The sequence below is a fragment of the Octopus sinensis genome, linkage group LG2 (assembly GCF_006345805.1).
Source record: "Octopus sinensis linkage group LG2, ASM634580v1, whole genome shotgun sequence".
Taxonomy (NCBI): Eukaryota; Metazoa; Mollusca; class Cephalopoda; order Octopoda; family Octopodidae; genus Octopus; species Octopus sinensis.
Window position 1 is genome coordinate 68,509,271 of NC_042998.1, and position 20,685 is coordinate 68,529,955.

The 20,685-nt window shown below is 39.0% G+C and overlaps 1 protein-coding gene across 1 annotated transcript in view; it reads left to right on the forward strand.

Moving 5' to 3' along the window:
* LOC115229975 (RNA-binding protein 28) overlaps window positions 1-18,854 on the forward strand; it is a 40,788-nt gene extending 21,934 nt beyond the window's left edge. Inside the window, exons 10-20 of the mRNA XM_029800234.2 lie at window positions 896-1,291; window positions 1,940-2,006; window positions 3,561-3,664; window positions 4,646-4,719; window positions 5,412-5,550; window positions 7,254-7,318; window positions 13,148-13,303; window positions 15,242-15,391; window positions 15,534-15,608; window positions 17,724-17,963; window positions 18,551-18,854. Of these exons, the coding sequence (XP_029656094.1) occupies window positions 896-1,291; window positions 1,940-2,006; window positions 3,561-3,664; window positions 4,646-4,719; window positions 5,412-5,550; window positions 7,254-7,318; window positions 13,148-13,303; window positions 15,242-15,391; window positions 15,534-15,608; window positions 17,724-17,963; window positions 18,551-18,637 (1,553 nt within the window). The 3' untranslated portion in view covers window positions 18,638-18,854. The remainder of the gene's footprint in view (window positions 1-895; window positions 1,292-1,939; window positions 2,007-3,560; window positions 3,665-4,645; window positions 4,720-5,411; window positions 5,551-7,253; window positions 7,319-13,147; window positions 13,304-15,241; window positions 15,392-15,533; window positions 15,609-17,723; window positions 17,964-18,550) is intronic.
* The last annotated feature ends 1,831 nt before the right edge of the window (window positions 18,855-20,685 follow it).

Here is a 20,685-nt window from a genome sequence, read left to right on the forward strand (position 1 = left end):
ATGTCAGTGTCGCATAACTGGCCTATTTAAAAGTACCCTTCTTGTCTCATCTCGAGGCCCTGTTCTTTCCTCTTCCCTCTTTTTATTTTTTGTATTTGTATTCACTCTGATGAAGCTCCATGTACGAGGTCGAATGTGCTATAAAGATGACTAATATTGTTTTAGGAATTTTCTTTGGAGGCACCGACTGACAGTGGTAGCCAAAATGGCTGTAAGCAATGTTAAGTTTTGTATTAAAAAATAATTAACCAGTGTTGGTCAATTTGTTTGTTGATTAAACGTTTTCTCCATTTTCTGCTTAATTTATATATATATATGTGTGTGTGTGTATTTATATATAATTATATGTTTATATTGTAGTCTTGGCCATTGCTGGTGTCATGTAAAAAGCACCTATTGCACTTTTGGAGTGGTAGGCATTAAGAAGGGCATCCAGCAAGAGAAACTATGCCAAATCAGACTGGAACCTGGTGCAGCTATCTGGCTTACCTGTTCCAGTCAAACCATCTAACCCATGCCAGCATGGAAAGCGGACGTTAAAGGACAATGATGATGATTATATATATATATATCGTCGTCGTTGTTCAACGTCTGCTTTCCATGCTGGCATGGGTTGGACGGTTTGACCAAGGACTGGCAAGCCAGGAAGCTGGATGCCTTTCTTAATGCTAGCCTCTCCGAGAGTGTAGTGGGTACTTTTTACGTGCCACTGGCATGGGAGCCAGTCAGGTAGCACTGACAATGTTCATGCTCGAATGGTGTAAACGCAGGATTTAAATGTGAGCTACTGCAAGTTTCATGTTTGGATAGTACAGTAATCCAACAGACTCGTCTAGTGTGCCAGGTACTATCCCATTTGCTTGTTTATTTTAATTTTTTCCTTTTTATTTTTTAGATTCTAAGAAAGGTGACAGTAAAGTCGCTGTCAGTAGTAAACATCCAAGTGGTGACGACGATGATGATGATGGTGATGACGATGATGATGATGGTGATGACAATGATGATGGTGGTGATGACGATGATGATGATGCTGATGATGATGACTCTGGCAGCATTCATGATAGTGGCATTGAAGATGTGAAGTCAGGAAAGAAGAAAGTTAAAAGCAACATCTCTGATGATGATGAGAGTGAAGAAGATGACGATGGTGGTGGTGATGATGACGACGATGATGATGATGCTGACGATGAGGGTGATGACGACGAGGGTGATGACGATGATGATGAATCTGATATAAATGACAGTGACATAGAAGACAGCCAAGTCGAAGACAAGGCATCAAAGAAGAAAGGTAAAAATAATTTTTTCTTTCTAAATTTCATTTCTATATGGTTACCCAGCCTGCTAGAAACAGCAGCTAAGTCTCCTTCAAATCACACCCAACTGCCTATATATTTCTTTATTCTAACCAAAAAGGAAGTGTGAAGCTGTGTAGCCTATCAGTTAAGATGTGCACCCATTCACAAGATTATGGTCTTGGTTTGCAGATCAGGTACATAATAATGTTCTTGAGCAAGACACTTCATTTCAGAACATTGTTTCATTCTACTCAACTGTAAACAAGTTTCCCTGTAACAGACTGGTATTTCTCTGTGATCTCAGTCAATTATATATGCCATGGGAACCAGTAAACCAGCTCTGTGGGTCGTGGAACTCAAGACAATAACATCCAATGGGTTAATAAGGATTTTTCTTCTTTCTTCTTTGGGTGCCATGTCCAGAATGTAGGACATAGGCAATCGTGTCCTGCTACAACTCTCTGTTCTTTGTTTTCTGTAACAATTCCACTTCCTTGGCCAGGTTGGTTGTTTGGGCCAAAAAGCTTTTCGGCCAGCTGCAGCCAGGTTGGTAATGAAACGGTTAATGGTTCTTCTTCTTCATCATCATCACTTAACATTTCTTATTTGTGGTTTATTTCTTGTGTTGATGTTTATTCCAGCTCAAACCAACAAACAGCTGCAGAACAAAAAGAGTGATGTTAATCAAGGAAGAACCATTTTTATCAGGTAAATAAAATGTGTGGATGTGTTTTTGATGGCATCAATTAGTGGTGGGGGAAAGACAAATTTTGTGAGCTTTTTAAGGGTTTTCAAGCAGAGCCACCTTAAGACCCATAGAGGTACTAAGCACTTACAAGATTCGGGGCTCCCATAGATATGTAATTCTAAATATAAACAATAATAAACCATAAAATAAATTTATACTTTTCAAAATGAAACAAAACTAACAGTAAGAGGGAAAAACTGTCCAATCCATGCTAGCATGGAAAACAAACATTGATGATGAGGATGATGATGGTGATGATGACTTCCACTTTATATTTGTAAAGTTTTCTCCTACTTTTTTTAATTGCAAAGTCTAATCAAATTCTCGAAATTAATCGCACATAACACATCTGCTTCTATATTTAGTAGAGATAAGGCATCCCAGATATTTTTGCAAATTTAAAGTGATTTCTTTTGTGCCATAAACAATTTACCATTTCTTGATGTCGTAAGCATCTGCTAATTTCATTTCATGGTCAATCTAGAGCTGTCTCCAAGACTGATGAGAAGAAGAGACTTGGTCTGAATGAATGCAACAAAGTGGACTCTGCTAAAGGCATACAAGGGCCAGATCATCATCACCATCATTATTACATCCATCTTCCATGCTGTCATGGTTGGATAGTTTGACAGGTTCCGACAAGCCAGAAGACTGCATTGTGCTCCAATGTCAGCTTTGGCTTAATTTCTACAGTTAGAGGCCCCATTAGAAGACACCTCAGTACTTTGATAATCGGATAAGAGTGTGATATTGTCTTTCGCTTAAATGAATATGTTTGTGGGAAGACAAATCACTATTTCTTGAAAAAAATTGGCCACAAATATCAGATGTATAGCTTTTTCCAATGTAGATGCTTTTGTGGTTAATCAAATGACCTCTTGTAAAACAGACAACGCAATAGTATGGTTTCCTTTGGATGGGAACAAAGACAACTGACCACTTCTAGAAAATGCTTTACTACAGACATCACAGTTGTATGGTCATCCTGCTGTTTGAGATGACAAATTGTCCTTTCTTGAAAAAGTTTCATCACAGATAACACCAACCACTTTGCAGAGGGTACTGGGTGCCTGTTTCATGATACCAGAACACATTCCATATAACTCATACCAGTATGGGAAAGTGGATGTTAAAATGATAATGATGGTAAGGCATGATTTAAAGGAGATTTGGCTGCTACTTTTAGCTACTCTGACAGCCATGATGAGGTTCTCACTTTGGCTTACACTGCTTTCATTATTAGATAGCTTTAATCAGTTATGCTTAGTTATTATATATATTTTATATGTGTGTATATATGTACACATATTGCCAGTACTGCAAGACTGGCTCTCATGCTCTTGGAGTGGTTGGCATTAGGAAGGGCATCCAACTGTAGAAACTCTGCCAGATCGGATTGGAGCCTGGTGCAGCCTTCTGGCTTGCCAGCTCTCAGTAAAACCATCCAACCAATGCCAGCATGGAATGTGGATGTTAAATGATGATGATGACATATGCTTTTATCTTCTATTTAGGAATGTTCCATTCAGTTGTACTGAAACAGATATAACAGACTTATTCTGCAAATTTGGAGAAATTACTTACACTGTCCTGGTAAAGAAAGATAATATTCCTAGAGGTTGGTTCATTCTACTTATTTAATAGTTTCTTTTTTATACATTATTTGCATTATTTACATTTGACGGATATTTGTCCTCATCTTGTTTGTTAACACAACGTTTCAGCTGTTATACCCTCCAGCCTTCATCAGGTGTCTTGGGGAAATTTTGAACCTTGGTTCTCATTTTGATATTGTTGCTATTATTATTATTATTATTATTCCGGTCACTGCCTGGAATCGAACTCAGAATCTTGGGGTTAGTAGCCCGCGCTCTTGGTGTAGTGGTTAAGAGTGCGGGCTACCCACCCCAAGATACCGAGTTCGATTCTGGGCAGTGACCTGAATAATTATAATAATATCGAAAAATACCTTAGCAATGAGAACCCAGGTTCAAAATTTCCCCAAGACACCTGATGAAGGCTGGAGGGTATATCAGCCAAAACCTGTTAACTGCAAACGATGAGGACAAATATCCGTCACATGTAAATAATGTACACAATTCCTCATTCTTAAATATAGATCTGTATATTTTTGTGTTTGATGTTTGTATTTATTTTATTTCTTCTTAATCATGAAGTTGATGGAAATTAGATTTAATGTTTTGTCAGTACAGATACAACAGTTCTGAGTTCAAATTCTGCTGGGGCTATCAGTACAGGTATAACGGTGTGCTTCAGGAGTTTGCGTCTCAGCCTGGGTTTCAACTTTGCTCCCATTGCGTGCCACGCTGAGCAATTGTCTTTTGCTGTTGTCTCAGATTGACCACTGTCTTTTATATATTACCTTTTATGTGTTTAAGCCATTGGACTGCAACCATACTGGGGCCCTACCTTGAGGGTACACTCAAGCATATCAGCCTCTTAACCACCCATTCATGTCTAGTAAAAAAAAAACAAACTATTGTCAACTGTGTTATGGACCTTTTGCAGCATAAACTTATGAACTTATAAAACCCTGCTTTTACTTACATGTTTCATGTTTATATTTTCGATGTTTCAGGATCTGGTTTCGTACAGTTTGTAAATAAAGAAGATTCAGAAAAGTGCCTTGAAAGATGTAGTGGAGAAACACCGGTAAAAAGCTACTTAAAATCATATTTATCAAATCAGTATAATTGACGTGTTTTAAGGTGACAAGCTGGCAGAATCGTTAGCACACCTGGCAAAATGCTTAACAACATTTTGTTCATCTTTACGTTCTGAGTTCAAATTCCACCGAGGCTGCCTTTGCCTTTCATCCTTTTGGGTTGATAAAATAGGTCCTAGTTGAGCTCTGTGGTCATTGTAACCGACTACTCCAAATCCTGAGATTGCTGGCCTCGTGCCAAAAATTGTAATCAATGTAATGTAGTAGTGTTTAATATAATATAGGGCAGTGAGCTGGCTGAATCATTAGCACGCCGCTACGTTCTGAGTTCAAATTCCACCAAGGTTGACTTTGCCTTTGATCCTTTCAGGGTCGATTAAATAAGTACCAATTAAACTTTCAGTTAGTGTTCTCAAGATGTCTACCTTTCTCAAATATACTCTGAACTCTTTTGTCTTTCTTCTCTCTCTCACAAACACACATTCTCTCTTTCTGCCTCCATTTCTCTCTCTCTAACTCTTCCTCATACTCATATTCTTTTTCTCAATTTTTTTCAGTTTCACACTTTTGTCTATTCCCCCCCCTCTCTCTCTGTCTCCATCCTTCCCTGTTCCTTATATTTAACTACTACTACTTCTACTACTCAGATTAATTCTTTTAAATGCCAATGCCATTTCAGAAAGAGAAGATCTTAAGTGGTGGTCGCCAACTGTTTGTCTCTGCTGCCCTCTCTCGTGAACAAGTTGATAACTTGAAGTCTTCAAAAACAGAAAATACCAACAAAGATGGTCGGAATTTGCATTTAGCCCGGGAAGGATGTAAGTTCTGTAACAATCTTAATGAACAAAAGAAAATACATGCTTCTGCTTTATTTTTGCAACCCTTAATAACTTTTTATTATGCAGGCATGGCTGTGTGGCAAGAGGTTTGCTTCCCAACCACATAGTTTTGGGTTCAGCCCCATTGCATGCCACCTTGGGCAAGTGTCTTCTACTGTAGTCTCGGGCCGAACAAAGCTTTGTGAGTGGACTCTCTCATTGCTTCAATAAACGAGGGTTCAGTAAAACACAGCTGAAAGATGACCATTACTTTGAGGCCACCTTTGTCTAGGGTCAAAGCTGAGTAGGTAATGGGTGTGTGTGAATATTTCAAGCAATGTGTTCATGGATAGTTTAGGAGTTGGATGCATATGGCACTGATGAAAGAGAAATAACTCTTGAAATATGCATATACACCCATTATCTATTTTTCTATTTTCAATTGAATTGTCTACATTAGATATTTTAGTGTACAAGGTATTGTAACTTTCAGTGGTGGCTCTGAATTCTGTAGGAAATCTAAAGAGATAAATTTAAAAGTGAGAACATCACTCAGTAAGACACGATATTGACTTGTAAGCTTGTAATATACTTGGTAGTATATATTAAGGCAGCAAAATGAAATACTGTGTCCCTTGGTAACCCTGTTAGTGCAGGTGCCACTTAAAAGCACCCATTCCACACTGTAAAGTGGTTGGTGTTCGGAAGGGCGCACAGCTGTAAAAACCTTGCCAAAACTGACCTCGCCATGAAAAAAGTGCTCTGTCCACTCTGCTGGGTGGTTGGTGTTAGGAAGGGTATCCAGTTGTAAAAATCCTACTAAAACAGACACAGAAATCTGGTACTGGCTTCTGCCTGGCTAGCTCTTGTGAAACCATCCCACCATGCTAGCATGGAAGGTAAACGTTAAACAATGATGATGATGATATATAACAAAGAAAAAATAAGAGACAGTAGTTAAATGTCATTTCATTACAACTGTTTCTTACACATTTTTTATTTGATGTGTGAGTACATTATATCACAATTAAAAAAACCGTATCCAACAAATGATCCATATAATTTCAAGACAATAGGAGAATAACCCTGTGTGCAGTGACAATGTCTATTTGCCAGTCAAAGCTGGCCTTGAAAGACCAGCCCCTAGGGGTTAAATACATGTAGTGGTGGATTTTCTCTGTGTGCTCAGCTTAAATATCTCACTGGATTACTTCAGTACCCAGTATATGGATCCGACTAAAGGTAGTGCTTACAAGTTAAATCAACCCAATCTGGTGCATACTATTTAAGTACCCAATTCTCTCCAGAATCCTTTATAATATTTTATATATATATATAATAAATTGTTTCGAATGACACAACAATGCACTATAATACAAACATTGGACTATAATAACTGTTTAACTTTGTTTTTTCGAAAGCATCTCACCAGTGGTCTCACGAAGCTCCCTGGAAAACTGATTATAGCAGCAACTCCATCAATTCCTAAGGATATCTGAAGAAGGAATTTTATTCTGAAATATCATATCAGACTATGGATTATTAAATTACAACAGTTATTATTGTCCATTGTTTGTATTATAGGGCATTGGTGTGTCATTCAAAGCATTTTATTTTTTAATAACAATACACAAAGCTTCACGCAAACTACAATACTCTCCTATATATATATATATATATTATCTGTTTCTTATTTCCCACAGTAATCCGTGTTGGTATGAAAGCTGCTGAAGGCCTTTCCAAATCAGATTTAAATAAACGACTAAAGGTAAGTTTCCCTTTTTTGTTATTGGTTATTGACCCCAGAATTCAGCTGTGCAAATACACTAATCACTTGGTTTTAATCATTATCTTAACCATCATCTTTGTTTAGCGACTTTTCTCCAAGTTGTTGGAGGTTAGACAGCTCTAGCAATCAGTGTCTTTAGATCTGACCTCATTGACCATTTTCTTCCCCGTTTTTAGTCTTCCTCCTCCCTTAGGACCTTCTGCTATCACTGCATGGCATTTCTTAGTAGTATAATGAGCTTATTGTATACAGGGCACAGGTGTACTGTAAATTGTTGGATAAAAAAAAGTTAAAGAGAAGATAGAAAGCTCCAACCCATTAACTGCCAAATTCTTTCATTCATAATTTTTGGCTTTGTAAGGTGTCTTAGGATTTAAAATAATATACAGTATTTAAATTTTCTTATGTGAATTATTTTGGAAATTATGATAAATTTTTCGAAAAGTCCCAAATGGGGATCACTGATAAAAGCATATTTATCGTTTTCTATTCAATTGCAATAATAAATATTTTAGTTTTTTTTTTTTTTGTAGTTATATGATCAAATGCAGAAGTGTATGAATATTAATGAATGATATAGACAAGAAGTGCAAAACAAAAAAAAAACTTTTCAAAACCGTCAATATTTTTGTAGTTAAAAAATTGCGATTTATGATATAAAATGTTGTCTAGAATTAGCTAGAGCTAATAATGACAAACTTTAACTACTAAATATTGTTAAACACACTTATGAAATTCACTTTAAATACAACAAACTACCAGCAATGAGACTGTTTTTAGCAGATCCCCAAATGGGGCTCATGGTAGGCAATGGGTTAAAGAAAGACTGCAATGAAAGCTTGAACTACATGTATAGTATGCAGAATAAAACAGAAAAGTGACCCTTAAAAAGCCATGAAGAGGAAAGGGGACATAGACACATCGAGAGTAATGTTAATGCATTTTGAAAAGCATGGAAATTTTGAAGGATTCAGTATCCTGACAATAACTGGATGCTAGTAGTATATTCCATGCTTTGATAATTCTGAGAGTGAAAAAGTCTTTCTGACAACCAAGAGGGCTCTGCTGGTTTTAAAATGATCTAAATTAAAACCTCCCATCAAAATTTCATGTTAATTTGTTCCAAACAACTGATTGATTAATTAATGATGTTATTTTACATAGCCGTGAGTGGTGGAGACACTCAGGAGTGGCTGTGTGGTAAGTAGCTTGCTAACCAACCACATGGTTCCGGGTTCAGTCCCACTGCGTGGCATCTTGGGCAAGTGTCTTCTGCTATAGCCCCGGGCCGACCAATGCCTTGTGAGTGGATTTGGTAGATGGAAACTGAAAGAAGCTTGTCGTATATATGTATGTGTGTGTCTGTGTTTGTCCCCCTAGCATTGCTTGACAACTGATGCTGGTGTGTTTACGTCCCCGTCACTTAGCGGTTCGGCAAAAGAGACTGATAGAATAAGTACTGGGCTTACAAAGAATAAGTCTTGGGGTCGATTTGCTCGACTAAAAGGTGGTGCTCCAGCATGGCCGCAGTCAAATGACTGAAACAAGTAAAAGATGGTGGATAATCTTTTTGGCTTCCACCAAGTCAGCTGGTGGACATGAAAACTTTTGTGTCTCACTGCTAAAAGGAGTAATTTCTATTTATTCATTATCCATTAGTGTCATAATCATCTCCCTTATATACTTTAACTGATGGCTTAGCTGCATCCTCTCTCCTTTTTTCAGTCATTTTCAGTCCCGGGCACTTCTTTCACTCATCATCCCTTCCTCTCGCAGTTATCTCCCTTGCATACTTCAGCTGATGCTCTTTCAATGCTTTCTTTAACCCTTTCGTTACCAAACCGCCCAAAGCCGCCCGAAAAAAATTTTGGTTTATGAGACCAAACCGCCCAAGCCGCCCGAATTTACCTATTCATATTTAAATGAGAATATCAGAGCAAATCTCTTCAGTACATTCGTGAAAACACGTATTATACTTCGTAAACAGTTCAACTACAGTTTTGTACAATAATCGAAGTGTAATTTTAATTCCGTGAATTTTGGGAGATTTTTTTCCGAAATTTGTTCCTATTGTGTTTTCAAAATTTGTAATTCTGACAAAAAATGGATACGAATTTCATTATATCAAGCAGCGAGTCAGAATTCGAAGGATTTTCTACTGAAGACCTTCATAAATCTAACTCTATGACTGAAAAAAAAAAAGCATGTGGTATTTGATAATGAATCTGATGTTTCATTTTCCGAAAGTGAAAACAGTGAATCTGAGATCTCCGATAGCGATAAAGAAAACGAATTGGCACCTGAATGGAGTGAAAATTTAAAAACTGTTTCTTTCGGTGATTTTTCTGAAGAAACTGGACCAAGCCACAGACTTTCCCAGAAGGGTAAAGCCTTAGACAATTTCTATTTACTTTTTCGAATGAGCCTATTTCAAATCATTACGGCAGAAACGAAACGTTACGCTAAACGTAAACAAAGCGAAAGAAACGATAGTTTGTGGTTTCCCACAACCTTAAATGAAATTAAGACTATTTTGCCATAAATATTATTATGGGTATCAGAAAGTTACCCAGAATAACAAATTCTATCGTAAAATTTTGTTGTATACCCAATTGAATATTAGCTAATAACCCATTTTCTATAGCGATGTTTGAACAAAATTTTAATAATTTTATATTTTGTGGAATTTACCTGTATCTACCTGCAATTAGTCACTTTGTGACAAAAATTATAGTATAGAATTGGTTGAGAATATTTCATTAAATTATCTTCCAAAAATCAGATTAATATATTGATAAATAAAAAAGTTATAGTTGTTTAATGAAACCAGACTAAATTTATGATTACATTAGAAATTAATTGAAACACATAAGGGGTGTAATTTGGTCAGAAATATAGTAACGAAAGGGTTAATATAGGTTAACATAATGCTTCGTGCAGATCTTTCAGTCCTTGCTAATTAACTACAATTAATGCTGATGCCCTTCTCTTCTTACCACCCACTTCATCGCAACGGGTCATTCCGTTACCCACTTATCTGTGCAGCATCTCCTCACACCATGGATTCACACACTCAAAAGAAATGGAAGGAATATTTCATATTCAAACTCAACACCATGCCACTAAGTTTAACTGAACGTTTTTCCTTCTACTCCTTCATCCCCTCTTCATTCATTAGTCCTTGAAGAAATGAAGCTAGTATGATCCGCTGGATGTGTAATGTCAGTGTGCACGCAAGACTGAGTGTAAGCGCCCTGAGAGAAATGTTAGACATAAGAAGCATCGGATGTGGCCTGCAAGAGAGACGTTTGCATTGGTATGGTCATGTACTGTGGATGAACGAGGAGAGCTGTGTGAAGAAGTGCCACTCCCAAACAGTGGAAGGAATCCGGGGTAGAGGGAGACCCAGGAAGACATGGGATGAGGTAGTGAAGTATGACCTTCAAACACTGGGCCTCACAGAGGCAATGACAAAAGACCAAGACTTCTGGAGGTATGCTGTGACTGAGAAGACCCAGCAGATAAAATGAGTTTACAGCTGTAGCCTACATCAGTGTCACATAACCAGCCCACTCAAAAGTACCTTGGATTGTAGGGCAACATGCCTTTGCTTGAGGAGACCTATTGAGTCAAGTTCATCAATATCAAAATCAAATCAAATGGAAATTGTAGTTGTAACCCCCCATGCTGGTAGCACGTAAAAAGCACCATCCAAACGAGGCCGATGCCAGTGCTGCTTTGACTGGTTTCCGTGCCAGTGGTACATAAAGAGCACCAACCAATCGTGGTCGATGCCAGCTCTTCTGGCCCCCTGTGCCGGCAGCACGTAAAAACCACCCACTACACTCTTGGAGTGATTGGCATTAGGAAGGGCATCCAGCTGTAGAAACACTGCCAGATCAGGTTGGGGCCTGGTGCAGCCTCCTGGCTTCCCAGACCCTAGTTGAACTGTCCAACCCATGCCAGCATAGAAAACGGAAGTTAAACGATGATGAGGATGATGATGAACTCACATTTTGTCTCAATTTTTCCTCCACCTCACTAGTTTCTTGCCTTCATTTCATTTTTCATTCCTACGTATGCAGCTGATACTGTCTTGCGTTCCCCATCAGTTGCAGCCAATTGCTCAAACATAGAGGATGTAAAACGCTGCAGTCTTTATTTGATTTCCCTCCTGTCGACTTTAATCTGAAAAATGATTTTACTCAAAACATTGGATATTCTGCCCCACACAGCAATTACACACATAAACACATTTTATTTTCTATGTACAAATAGATGTACAACTACTACTGTAAAGTTTAGTGCTCCACATAGATTATCATAGTCCCATCTGTTTCTAGTATATCATCATCATCATTGTTTAACATCTGCCTCTCCATGCTGGCATGGGTTGGATGGCTTGACTGAGAACTAGCAAGCTGCACCAGGCTCCAATCTGATTTGGCAAAGTTTCTACAGCTGGATGCCCTTCCTTATGCCAACTGCTCCTTGAGTGTAATGGGCACTTTTACATGCGACTGGCAAGGGTGCCAGTCAAGTGGCACTGGCATCGGCCATGCTTGAATGCTGCCTTTTTAGTATACAACTGCTATACTTAGTAGTATTACTTGTTATGGTGCAGAGAACAAATGTTTGTCATCATTGTTTAACATCCGCTTTCCATGCTGGCATGGGTTGGATTGTTTGACTGAGGACTGGTGAGCCAGAGGCTGCACCAGGCTCAGTTTGATCTGGCAAAGTTTCTACAGCTGGATACCTTTCCTAACACCAACCACTCCGAGAGTATAGTAGGTGTTTTTCGGGCCACCGGCACCAGAGCCAGTTAGGCAGTTCTGGTAAGGTGTTTTTAAGTGCTCCCTGCATGGGAGCCAGTCCAGCAGCACTGGTAACAACTACACTTGAATATTGTTTTTAAATGTTCTGTAATATAATACAATTAAGTGTTCTCTTGAGGATCTGTTCTTTTTAAGCATCCAGTTGCACTTGGAACATCTAATGCAGGATTCCAAACAACCAGAATGGTGAAATGTATGTAAGAACAAATGATATAAACTTGTGTTTATCATCATTTCTCATGTCATGCATTTACCTGATGTTGTTATGCAACACTGGTCACAGTGCAGTTGACACTGTTTTTAACTTTTGAATGATGCCACACCACTGGCTAGGCAAGCAGGCCCACGTTCCCCCTGGATGGGATGCCAGTCCGTCGCAGGGTGGACCCATTAACAGCTGAGTGGGCTAAAGCAACGTGAAATGAAGTGTTTTGCTCAAGAAAACAATGCAACACCCAGTCTGGGAATCAAACCTAACGTCTGGTGATTGTGAGTGCAACGTGCCTAACCGCTTGGCCATACACTGTTACAGTTTCGGTCATTTGACTGTAGCCATGCTGGAGCACTGCTTTTAGTTGAACAAATCAACCCTAGGACTTATTCTTTGTAAGCCTGGTACTTATTCTATCGGTATCTTTTACTGAACCGCTAAGTGACAGGAACGTAAACACACCAACATCGGTTTTCAAGTTATGGTAAGGGACAAACACAGACACAAATAAATACATACATACATAGATATATATAAAACAGGCTTCTTTCAGTTTCCATCTTCCACTCCTCTTGGTCGACCCAAGGCTATAGTAGAAGATGCATATACACACACACACACACACTCACAGAGTGAGCTTCTACACCTACTGTTTATGAAATTCAACACAAATACACACACAGACACTTTATTTTATTGATTGTATTTGATTATAAAGTTTACTTTATTTTCTTCCTCTCTCTCTCTCTTAACTTTCAGGCAGAAATGAGGCGTCGTCAGAAGTTAAAAGACCCCAATATATTTGTCTCCGATACAAGGCTATGTGTCCAGAATATTCCAACACATGTCACAGACAAACAGTTAAAGGAAGTCTTTCTTAAAGCTGTCAATGACAAGAAGTGTGTGATCACTGAGGTAATCTTTTCATTCATTCATTCATTCATTCATCATCATCATCATCATCATAAATGAATTATACTTGTATGTGTAAATGATGAGAACAGGAGTCATGTAATCACATTCATAAGCTAACAGTTGTTTCTACTATAAACAGCAGTGCACTCTGAACTAAGTGCTTGTGCAGCATCCTATAGCTTCCTCAGAGGTATCAAAATGTAAGCTATGATGGTGATTACATGATTCCCGTTTTATCAGTCATTAATATATTATTCCACTCTGTCCTTGCTTAACTTCTTACTCTAAAGCATAGGTGTATTGAGTTCTAACTACTGGTTATTAGTACTGTTATGCCTAAGTAATGTCATAAAATATATGTATATAACTTGTGTGTGTGTATATATATCATCTTTATGAATTAACTCGGAAATCAGACCAATTCGGTAATGACGGAATTTTTTAGATATTTCTGTCAGCTTGCTTCAAGACATGTGCTTATAGTGATGAATTAATTATATGTGGTTATTGACGATTTAAAGTCTATACTCTACATAACGTATGCATATATATATATGTATGTGTATGTGTGTGTATATATATATATATATATATATATAATATATATATATATAATATATATATATATACACACACACACACACATACACATATAAAACGTCATCTACTTCAAAAGCAACTGATAAACAGTCTAGTTTTCAGCTTGAAAAAAATGATGCGTAGTAAATTGTTTCAACAAGGAAACCCTGGGTAGCTATATTTCACAAGACTTCTGGTTTTTATTTATAACATTATTTTTTCCTCTCTTAGCTGATTGAGTGCTATTCAACTTATGTTGTTTTTGTTGCTTTTAACTCCTACCAAGCGGTAGATTTGTAGCCAGTGATTGAGCCTCCTCATCTTGACAGGTGCAAAGGGTGCTGGTGCCTGAGGTGACAGTTCAGGCTAAGTGTGGTACATGTATGTACATAGATGTATATATACAAAATTTGTCTAAGCATGCAGTTGATAGTGAATCCTTAGTACTGATGATGTGCAAAGATGCTGAAATCCTGGATAATTTCAGCATCTCTACTGGATGAAAAACTTTCTCAAGGTGAATACTGCAGTTTTGTGGATTATAATTGCTTAATCCCTGTGGATTATGATTGCTTAATACAGACTTATTTTGAACCAGTATTGCTTCTATCATCAATAATGAATAGAGAAATAGTTAGGCTGGCAAGCAGATAATTAGATAGATATTAATGAAGTAAAGATTGATTGCCAACATAACACGGCTGTCCTGGTTTAGGATGAATGTTGCTGTAATTTAGCTCCAGGATACAACGTCTCCAGCTGGCTATACGACACGATCTGTGTCCTTATATTTTCGAACAATGAATCTAACACCCCCACCCACCCAGCTCAAAACAATATCTGTGTATCGAGATTTCCTGGTTATTTCTCTTCATCAGCACAGAATAATTGTTCAGCTAGTTGCACTGCCAAATTCCCATTCAAAATATATAGTTTTCAAAGTGACAACTAGTCACTGATTTATAAATTAGAAAATTACTATTTTTAAATTTCACAACAAGGGATATTCAGTAACAGTACTTTGGAGTAAAGATTGTTTGCCAACATAACATGGCACTCCTGGGGGTGCTAGATTCCCTTGTTCGAAAGTATAAGGACACAGATCGTCCTAAACCAGAACTGGCATGTTATGTTGGCAAAAATCTTTACTCCAAAATACTGTTGCTGAATATCTCACATTGTGAGATTTAAAAATAGTAATTTTCTGATATTAATGAAATATTAATGGCGATAATATGCACACACACACACACACACACACATACCCTTCTGTAATTTCTAGCAACTTCCATTTTCTATTTTCTAGTATCCATAAATCTTAACTTATGTTTCTTCAAAATATTTTCTTTCTTCCCCCAGAGTCGAATCATGCGTGATATGAGTCGCACCAGTGCACAAGGCATTAGTCGTTCCCTGGGATATGGTTTTGTGAGTTTCCAAGAGCACCAACATGCTTTGACTGCTCTTCGAAATACAAATAATAACCCAGACATCTTTGGTCCAAATAAAGTAAGTAATCTTTTTACTTGACTCTATTTTGTGCTCAACCCTCCTCCTCCTCATCTTTCTTGTAAATAACAAGGAGGAGGCAGAGATGAGGGGTTAACCCTTTCATGTTTATATTACTGTCAACTGTAATTCTATCTTTCAGAGACTTATTATTGAATTTTCCCTGGAAAACAAGAAAGCTTTAGAAGTTAAACAGAAAAGATTGGATAAATCTAAGGTAAGCTGCTTTACTGTTATCATAGGTGGTGGTCATGGTGATGTTTATGGCAGTTTTAGTGGTGGTATTAGGAGTGGCTGTTATTTCTAGCATATCAATCAACCATGTTGAAGCATCCTCAGTCATTTTTTTCATATCATTTAATTATTAAATGTTGGTTTCAGGGAAGAGGAGAGAAACTGAAGAATTGTTTTGTACATCACCATCATCATTTAACATCCGGAATTTGTATCTTTGTGGTACCAGTGCCGGTGGCACATAAGAAAACCATCCGAACGTGGCCGTAGCCAGTACCGCATCGACTGGCCTCCGTGCTGTGGGCACGTAACAAACACAATCCGATCGTGGCCGTTCGCCAGCCTCGTCTGGCACCTGTGTCGGTGGCACATAAAAAACACCATCCGAGCATGGCCGTCTGCCAGCCTCGTCTGGCACCTGTGTCGGTGGCACATAAAAAACACCATCCGAGCGTGGCCGTTTGCCAGCCTCGTCTGGCACCTGTGTCGGTGGCACATAAAATCACCCACTACACTCTCGGAGTGGTTGGCGTTAGGAAGGGCATCCAGCTGTAGAAACACTGCCAGATCCGACTGGCCTGGTGCAGCCTTCGGGCTCCCCAGACCCCAGTTGAACCGTCCAACCCATGCTAGCATGGAAAGCGGACGTTAAATGATGATGATGATGATGATTCCATGCTGGCATGGGTTGGACGGTTTGATAGGAGCTGGTAAGCTAGAGGGCCGCACCAGGTTCCTTTTGGCTTGGTTTCCAATTTTGGGTGCCCTCTCTAACCCTTTTTTTTTCTTTGTTCAGTCATTGACTGCAGCTATGCTGGAGCACTGCCTTTAGTTGAACAAATCGACTCCAGCACTTATTCTTCTTTAAGCTGGGTACATAGTATGTCAGTCTCTTTTGCCAAACCACTAATTACGGGGATGTAAACACACCGACATCAAATTGTCAAATGATGGTGGGGAGACAAACAGAGACACACAAATACATACACATATATATATATATCATCATCATCATCATTGTTTAACGTCTGCTTTCTATGCTGGCATGGGTTGGATGGTTTGACTCTGGAGAGCCATCAGCTGCACCAGGCTCCCATCTGATCTGATGAAATTTCTACAGCTGGATGCCCTTCCTAACGCCAACCACTCCAAGAGTGTAGTGGGTGCTTTTTACATGCCACCAGCACAGGAGTCACTCAGTGGGTACTGGCATCAGTCATGATTGGTTGGTGCTTTTTACATGCCATCAGCACAGGAGCCAATCAGGCAGACTTGGCATCAACTATGTTCAGATGGTGCTTTTTACGTGCCACTGGCATGAGAGCCAGTCTGGGGGTACTGGCTTTGGCCACATTCGGTTGGTGCTTTTTATATGCCACCGACATGGGAGCCAGTCAGATGGACCTGGCATTGACCACGTTTGGATGGTGCTTTTTACGTGCCACCAGCGCTGGAGCCAGCCAGGAGCACCGGCCCCAGCTATGATATTGATTTTACTTGACTCAACAGGTCTTCTCAAGCATATCGTATAGCCTGACACATTAAGGTATTCTTAACAGGGCTGGACAAGCATGGCTGTGATCTCACTTTAGTTGCTGGGTTTTCTCAATCACAGCATATCCTCAATGGTCCCAGTCTCCTGTCATTGCCTCTGGGAGGCTCAGTGTTTGATGGTCATGCTTCACCACCTCATTCCATGTCTTCCTGGGTCTACCTTTTCCACAGGTTCCTTCTTATCTGTTTGGGAGTGGCACTTCCCCACACAATTGTCTTCATTCATACATAACACGTGACCATACCAGTGCAGTTGCCGCTCTTACACACCACATTTGATGCTTCTTATGCCCAACTTTTCTCTCAGGGCACTTATATATATATGATGGGCTTCTTACAGTTTCCGTCTACAAAATCCACTCACAAGGCTTCGGTTGACCCAGGGCTATAGTAGCAGACATTTACCCTAGGTGCCATGCAAGTGTGACCGAACCCAGAACCATGTGGTTGGTAAGCAAGCTTCTTGCCACACAGCCACACTGGTGCCAATATGTATGATTTATCATTTATAATTATTTTTGTTCTTATTTCCTTGTGACAACAGCAAGTTTTATCACAGAGGCAAAAGAAAGACATTTTTTCCAAGAAAGACAAAGGACAACAGCCAACAGCTGGTGCCAAAAGAGAGAGATTCCATGGTAAAACACAGAAGCAGAAAATAATGCCATCGCATTTGGGACCAAAGAATCGTCATAGAGACAAAGGATTGCCTGTCGCTAAAACAGGGAAGAAGTTTAAAGAGAAAAGGATCAGAGAATTCCAAGGCAACCAAAAACAGAATCAAGTACGTATTATTTTTATCTTTTACTTGTTTCAAACATTAGACTGTGGCCATGCTGGGGCACCACATTGAAGAATTTTAGTCTGACCCCAGTACTTAAATTTTTGTAAGCTTAATACTTACTGTATTTTAACGTGTATAAGGAACCCATTTTTTTGTCAAAAATTGGGTTAAAAAAATATGGGAGTTTCTTATACATGGATAGCATTATAATCCCTTACAAAACTGTTTTTCCAAATTTTAAGCCCCCAAAATTAAGGGTTCCTTATACACGTTAAAATATAGTATTTTATCAATCTCTTTTGCTGGACTGCTAATTGACAGGGATGTAAACATACCAACACTGGTTGTCAACCAGTTGGTGGGAGATAAACACAGACACATGTTAAACCTCTGAACTCAACGCGTTTTTTTTTTGTTTTTTTTCATTCGCTCTCTATTTATTTCCATTTATTCTTTCCTATCAAAGAGCATTGGCTCGAAATATAAAAAACTCTAGAATATCAAATGTACGTACACCTCAATTCATGTTGTTCTGTATTTGCACCTACCCCTCCACATTAATTACTGGTTTGTCTTGTTTTTTTCAGAAACCACAAAAAAGAAAAGCATTTTCAGATAACTTTGATTCAATGGTTGCAAAATACAAAAAGAAGATGTTAAGTACGTCATCATAGGCTGTGTATTGATTACACTGTTGGTGCTTTTTATGGTGATAAACCATTGAGTCTGTGTGGTTCAATCACATTATCATCTTCATCATAGTCAAGGAGATTTTTCCCTCACTCAGCTACAGAACATTTTTAACACCAACAAATTCAAATTTGAAATGATGTCTTATTAAATATTACTGATTCAAATAAAATCTGAAATTGTTATCCAAACCAATACAAGGTTCTATTTTCTTATTGTTTTCATTTTCAGTCACATTTATCTTCTTACAGCTATAAATCTGTTTCTCTTGTAAGATCACACCCTCTGTCATCCATCCCCTACACCTAAATCCACATCTTCGCTCCTATTCTTTTCTCGTTCACGAAGCCTCCTTTAGTCTCTTCATTCTTGCAAGTTACTCGGTGACCTCACTGATGCTGGTGCTACAAAGCAAAAGCACTCGGTAGACTCTGCTGCTCCCAGCGAGTCATCGTTGAAAATGGTTTAAATGGATTGCAACCAGCCCCCTTCCAGTCACTTTGAAGTTGTTACAGTAGTTCCTCATCAGAATCTTAATCTTCTCCAGTATATAGACAAAGTCTATTGCTTCCATCAACAATTTGTACAATAGAGATCATCATCATCATAAGCATTAACCAGATCCAGCCGTATGATGTTCAGACCCTTTTACTCTTCGTTGCATCTTGTAATGCATGTTCCACACACATGTGATTCTGGCATTCTGGACACTTTCAGCCACAAAGCCATTATCTTCATTTAACGTCTGCTTGCCATGCTAGCATGGGTTAGATGGTTTGACTGGAACTGGTAAACTAAGGAGCTGCAGCAGATTCCAGCTTGATTTGGCATGGTTTCCACAGCTGGATGCCCTTCCTAATGCCAACCACTGCAAAAATGTAATGGGTGCTTTTTATGTGCCACCAGCATGGGTGCTATTTACATGACACTGGCAATGGCCATGACTACGATTTCACTTGACAAGCTTTCTCAAGTACAGCATATTGCCAATGGTCTCTGTCACTTGTCATTGCCTCCAAGAGGTTTGACATTTGAAAATCTTAAACACAAAGACCCATGACCCCCAAAGATCTTTTTCTTTCTAAGAGCTGAAAACATTCCCCCCACCTTCCTCCCAGTTCTACAAGCTCAGAGCTTGCACTGTGAAAGGTAGGTCTGGAGAGACACTTGAGATGTTTGACTGGAGACGTAGATGTGTGCTGTGTCCAAGAGGTACGATGGAGGGCAGCCTCAGCATAGATACAAATTTTTCTGGGAAGGCAACAATGAAGGCCTAGGTGGTGTAGGTATTCTACTAGCAGTGAAATGGATAAAGTCATTGAGGTAGTTAGAGATGTGATAAGATTATTAAGCTAAGAATAACTGTAACATCTCTGCATATGTTCTGCACACCAGATTTGCAGATGCTCAGAAGGACCATTTCTACGAATCTTTTCTGAGGATCACCTTGACAATGACATTCTCGTCATAGCAGGGACTTCAATGGACATGTTAGACAACATTCCAATGAATGTACATGGCAGCTACGGCTTTGGCTCCAGAAATGAGGAGGGGACAAAGCTACTGGAGTTTTGCTATGCTCATGGCTTACTGGTCTGCAACACCAACTTCAGAAAACCTGCCAACCATCTGATCACTTATCAATCTGGGGGACACACTAGCCAGATTGAATACATCCTTAGCAGACAGGGATAGATATATGCTCATAAATGCAAAATTCTTCCCAGGCGAAGAATGTACAACTCAACATAAGCTAGTGATTTGTGATTTCAGGCATAGGGCCAGAAAGATACTGAGACACAAGTCAATATGGAGCCCAAGGATCGCTCAAATGGGCAGAAATTTAGAGACATCCTCAATGAGACTTATGATGAGGAGGGAGATATATATGATGCAGAGGACAACTGGAGGTTCCTACGGGACAGTCTTCTGTAAGCAACAGACCAAGGATAACTTTGTGATGGAGCAGTAACGTTGATAGGGCCATGAAGGAGGAAAAAGTGGGATGATGACAAAAATCTTATCAGAAAGT